At 54.5% G+C, this 6,000-nt stretch overlaps 1 protein-coding gene across 1 annotated transcript in view; it reads right to left on the bottom strand.

Annotated features, from left to right (window-relative positions):
• Positions 1-5,976: 5,976 nt before the first annotated feature.
• LOC124472198 (meprin A subunit beta-like) overlaps positions 5,977-6,000 on the bottom strand; it is a 2,391-nt gene continuing 2,367 nt past the window's right edge. The window contains exon 8 of the mRNA XM_047026909.1: positions 5,977-5,986. Within this exon, the coding sequence (XP_046882865.1) occupies positions 5,977-5,986 (10 nt within the window). The remainder of the gene's footprint in view (positions 5,987-6,000) is intronic.

Genomic DNA, 6,000 nt, shown 5'->3' on the forward strand with positions numbered 1-6,000 from the left:
ATCTTCCCAATGGGATCAACTCTGTCTCAGCCAACTACAATCTTCGCAATGTCGGGCATTTAAATGGCATGGCAGACGATAAGGGGGCAGGTAACAGACTCGAGCCTCTAAATCTGGGCAGCCTGCCATGCAGCAGCAGCGCAAGTTCATTGTCCAGAGCCGGTTTGGCAGGTACTGCGCCCGACATCCAAGACCCTGACCATCGCCGAGGCGCCGTAAAAGCCGGCTTGACGCCCGACCAGGGTTCCGACTCATGGGACTCCTGTCCCCAACTCTACGTCCAGCTCCACGGCGAGGCTGTCCGGAGGCTGGGCCAGGAGGAGCGGCCTCTCCAGATCCAAAATGACTTCCTCTTCAAACTTGGATTTAAGGATCCGTGGCGGGTGCAAGAGGAGGGCATGAACACGGAAATCGGCTCCCTGCTACGCTTCTATGCAGGTAATAAGTCACGTTTTTGTTAACTTTTTTCCAGCACTTCCTGTTTACCAGCACAGTCGTGTGTGTGTGTGTGTGTGTGGTTATGAGGATCAGACACAGGTGTTCTTGTACTAGGATAGGGTGAACCTAAACCTAGAATCTCCTTTTAATGTATTGAAAGAAAGTCAGCTAAGTTAGCTCAAATGGCACAGGCCTACAGATAGATAGAATAGATAGAATAAAGCAGCCCTATTCCTTTCCTGAACTCATAAGCCATCGACTCTGACTGACACATCGGAGAGTAGCACTCCAGAACCAAGACAGAAGAGGAATGATACGCACCTGTATTGGCCGCGTAAGCGTGAATGAAAATGTAAGCTCGCCTCATTCCAGACACGTAGAGGCCTGCAACCCACAGTCGACTGTGCGTGCGCTGACAACGTGAATGGGGTTTGGCAGGGTCGTGCGAGTGCGATGCTGGGCGGGGGTGGGGGGGTGCCCTGGCAGAGGGGGACCTCCTTTGCATTTTGGAAGTTGTCGTTTATTTTTACCCCCCCACACACACGCACGCATCCCACACACCCCTCCGACCGTCTTTGTGGGACGATAGCGGCACGCTCGGCTCCCGTGGACTCGCGCAACATCGCCACAAAGCCGCCGACTTACGGCCCTCAGACGTGGGCCCTGTTCTGGCTTTTGCCCCATGACCGTCCCCCAATGAAAAGCCTGAATGCCCGTGTGGGCAGATGGTGCAGGGAGGGGGGGTGGTGGTGGGGGGGGGGCTATAAACCCTGGCTCTGTGGAGCCCGGTGAATTCTGGTCATTGAGATGCCGCACAGCGCACCATCCCTTTGGCACGGTCCGCCGCTACTGTCACACCAGCTCTCTAGCTGCCAAGCTGGGGTTAGCGGGCCCAACGAGAGCTCTGGAAGCTCTTTTTTTCGCCCAGCCCCCCCCTCTCCCCCCCCCCCTCTCCCCCCCCCCCTCCCTAACATCTCTGCCGGGGGACGGGAGACGATTAGTGAAACGCTGTCAGGCTCTGTCTGTGTACAAGGCTCTGACCAGGAGGGGTCGGAGGTTACCGAATGTGGAGGTGCTGGGTTTTTCTTCCACGGGTCCAAGCGACCGAAGTGTTGAAACGTCGACCCCCTCCCTCCCCCTCCCGGTGCTCTGTTCCAAGCGCTGGTGTCCAGAGAAGGAACAACCAGTGCTGAGGGGGGGGGGGTCAAGACACAATGTGAAACCTGCGGAATTGGCTACATGTTGATATTGTCTCCGTTCACCTTCACGGTCATGTGCACCCCTCAGACCTTTTGTGTTGCCAAAAGGCTTAGCGGCTTCTAGAATGAGCTCATTTCGATGGGTTTGGATGATAAAAACCGCACGAGCGGGGCTCACGCGGTTAGCGGCGGCCTTGGCTGTGCATTTGGGTGTGCGTAACGCTGTTCCACAGGCGTGTGTGGCAGTCAGCTGAGCCGGCAGCAGCAAGGCAGGGCTTTGATGCTCCTTCAGAAGCCAACGCCTCCTGGCCCCATGTGAGCCAGCTTAACTCTGGTCACCTGAGCCCTCCCTCCCCACCCAGCTAGCCACAACCACCTCTCCTCTCCTCCACATCGGACCAGATTTCCTTGTGTGCCCCCCCCCCCCCTCCTTCTCTGCTCTCTCTCTCGCTCGCTCTCTCGCTCACCGCTCTCTCCAACGATGGCATGTGAGGAATGTACGCTGGCTCCTCCAGAATGTCAGGCACGTCTGTCAGGGAGGAAGTGGCCAGGGGGGAGGACGAAGACACGGAGGAGGACGAGGGGGGTGGTGGTGGTGGTGGTGGTGGTGGGGGGGGTGGGGGGTCACAGAGGGACGCACGTTCAGGTGGCTTTGACGGACGGGCCCGTTCCTGTAGTGGAGACAGAGGGTGTGGACTGGAGCGTTAGCTGACCAGGCTGCAAGTGCAGCTGCTTCTACTGGACGCCTTGGTAACACTGGATGCCTTTATGTGTGTGTGAGTCTGTGTGTGTGCGCAAGGGTATCTGTGTGACCTCTGTTCAGGAAGTACAGTATACTGTCAGAACTGCCCCCTGTCACGGTAGATCTGTCACAACTGCCCCCTGTTACATTTACATTTATTCATTTAGCAGACGCTTTTGTCCAAAGCTACTTCCAAGAGAGAGCTTTACAAAGTGCAAAGGTCACTGATAATAACAACAAGATAGCCCCAAGCATTGCGGGTAGCCAAAACAAGAAGCACACATTGTGAACAACCCAAAAATAAGTGCCAAAGGAAAGAACCATAAGAGCATGTAGTTAAGCAAGTTACAATTAAACAACATGAATCGTTAAGTGCAAGTGTACCTGTAGAAAAGCAAGCAACAGTAAAAATAAAATAACAATTGGATTAAGTAAAATAGACTATTCCGCAGCGAATACAACAGTTTAAATCAGTTACAACTAACCAACAAGAGCAACAAGTCTCTAAGCAAGTCATTGTGATCCTTGAGGAAACTAGCATTGGGTTCAGCAAACCATTCCTAAGTACCGTTGTACTCCCTGAACAAGTGCGTCTTGAGCCTTCTCTTGAAGGTGGAGAGACAGTCTGTGTCTCTGATGGAGGTGGGGAGTTGAGTCCACCAATGGGGGGCCAGGCAGGAGAAGAGCTTGTTTTGGGACCGGGCGGTCTTGAGAGGTGGGACCACCAGGCGGTTGTCTGCAGAAGACCGTAGGTGGCGGGTGGGGGTGTAAGGCTGCAGGAGAGACTTGATGTAGTCGCCGGGTGCAGTCCCGTTCACTGCTCGGAAGGTCAGTACCAGGGTCTTGAATCTGTTAGATCTGTCGGAATTGTCCCCTGTTACGGTAGCCAACAGCAAACCCAGGTTCCGTCGCTGTCCTGTAGCCCATCAGATGTAAGTACCAGGAAAATGGGGTCAACAATCAACATTCGTCCAGCCGTATCGCAGACGACACCAGTGTTGTCATAAGATAACGGGACCTGTGATGATCTTTGACGAGCTTAAGTCGATTTGATATTGCAGAGATGATTATAATAATACAGTTGAGTTATACTGAAAGTGGGAGAAGTGGGAAAACATTATTTTCGGACCTGAGTGAAGATGCCAGTTTTTGATGGCATTGTTTACAGTCCGGGGTGCCTCCATGTCCACCTCCCTGCCCACCACCACCTCCCTGCCCACCACCACCTCCCTGTCCACCACCACCTCCCTGCCTATCACCTCCCTGCCCACCACCGCCTCCCTGCCCATCACCACCTCCCTGCCCATCACCACCTCCCTGCCCACCACCACCTCCCTGCCCACCACCACCACCCTGCCCACCACCACCTCCCTGCCCATCACCATCTCCCTGTCCACCACCACCTCCCTGCCCATAACCTCCCTGCCCACCACCACCTCCCTGCCCACAACCACCTCCCTGCCCACCACCTCCCTGCCCACCAACACCTCCCCACCCACCACCTCCCCGCCCACCACCACCTCCCTGCCCACAACCACCTCCCTGCCCACCACCACCTCCCTGCCCACAACCACCTCCCTGCCCATCACCACCTCCCTGCCCATCACCACCTCCCTGCCCACCACCACCTCCCCACCCACCACCTCCCTGCCCATCACCACCTCCCTGCCCACCACCACCACCCTGCCCACAACCACCTCCCTGCCCATCACCACCTCCCTGCCCATCACCACCTCCCTGCCCATCACCATCTCCCTGTCCACCACCACCTCCCTGCCCATAACCTCCCTGCCCACCACCACCTCCCTGCCCACAACCACCTCCCTGCCCACCACCTCCCTGCCCACCACCACCTCCCCACCCACCACCTCCCTGCCCATCACCACCACCACCCTGCCCACCACCACCTCCCTGCCCATCACCACCTCCCTGCCCATCACCACCTCCCTGCCCACCACCACCTCCCTGCCCACCACCACCACCCTGCCCACAACCATCCTGCCCACCACCACCTCCCTGCCCACAACCATGGAACCAAATTCCCACCAGGAGCTTCGGAAAGATGTGTGTGTGTGTGTGTGTGCGTGCGCTTGTCTGTGTGTGTGCGTGTGTGTGTGTCAAAGCCTTCAGACAGAACAGCGCCCCGGCCCTGGTACAGGGCTTCCTGCAAGCTTGAGGACTCAGAGTGCTTCATCAAACTAAAGCAGCACCCTGTGAATTATTTAGTTTCATTAGCCTACTCCTTGGCAGCTTAGCAAACATCCAGTTTGGACCAAGTTCTGCACTTTAGTTCATGCTGCAGAGTTCAGGCATAAATATTGAATAAATCCCAATACAGAAGTTCAGAGGAAGGTATATTTGCCCAAACTAGATGAGAAGTCACACAAATTGCTGCTCTATTTACTGTCCAGTCATCTCCACTCTCCACTGATGGGGCTAAACTCAACAACTAGGTTGGATATCCCAGTCGGAGGAGCCTAGCTGCTGTCCTACAGTATGCCAGTTATCGCTGAGGGGAAGCTTTGATCCCCCCTTGCTCCTCACGTGTGTCTGGGGCATATGTCTCCAGGGGGAACTTGGGCACACGATGGCTCAGGCGCATGTTCAACGGATGAGAAGGAAGCTGACGGAATGTTCCTTTTTGAAGGCCCTTTTGGAAACAACACAATTTCAGAGATATATGTGTGTGTGTGTATATATATATATATATATATATATATATATATATATATATACATATTGCACGACCAGAAAGAGGCTTTGTCCGTGTCATCGAAAATAATTCACTCACAATGTACAGTTTAGCATCAAGTTTCAAGTACTCCTCACGCAAACTGTGGCTTTCCTCCCCCTCACAGGTTAAGATAGGAGATGTGCTAGGAGATACTGCATAAATGAAGCACAGTTCCGGTTTAGATATTTTATGTGACCTGTATTATGTTTCAAAGAATCTTCAAGTCCCTGAGCTTACCAAGTGTTAGATTGCCCTGAACCAGATTTGCGTGTGGCTGTGAGGCTTTACGAAGCGGCTCTGTGCAGGTCCGGATCTTTCCAGCCGGCACTGTGAGGAGGTATGAGGTGGTGACGTGATAACCTGAAGGACTCGGCAGGGTTTAAAGGCTTAATGAAGCTCACAGCTCTCTGAGGTTGCCATAAGCACATAAAGACTGTCGTTTACTACCTTTCTATCCTCTCTCTCTCTCTCTCTCTCTCTCTCTCTCTCTCTCTCTCTCTCTCTCTCTCTCTCTCTCTCTCTCTCTCTCTCCTCCTCCTCTCCTCTCCTCTCCTCTCCTCTCCTCTCCTCTCCTCTCCTCTCCTCTCCTCTCCTCTCCTCTCCTCTCCTCTCCTCTCCTCTCCTCTCCTCTCCTCTCCTCTCCTCTCCTCTCCTCTCCTCTCCTCTCCTCTCCTCTCCTCTCCTCTCCTCTCCCCCACTGGATCCCCCCCATTCACACCCTCTTCTCCTCCAGGCATGGTTTGTACATGCCAAGGAAAGATCCCAGTTTGCTCGTCTTTGCCACGTTTTATGACTCCGTCACCGGTTGTCTTGGCGACAACGCGACCGACGCCAGCTCCGGCGTGAGGTTCGGCTGTCATGACCTACTTGGACCTGTTTACACGTCA

Source organism: Hypomesus transpacificus, chromosome 10 (genome assembly GCF_021917145.1).
Source record: "Hypomesus transpacificus isolate Combined female chromosome 10, fHypTra1, whole genome shotgun sequence".
Lineage (NCBI taxonomy): Eukaryota > Metazoa > Chordata > Actinopteri > Osmeriformes > Osmeridae > Hypomesus > Hypomesus transpacificus.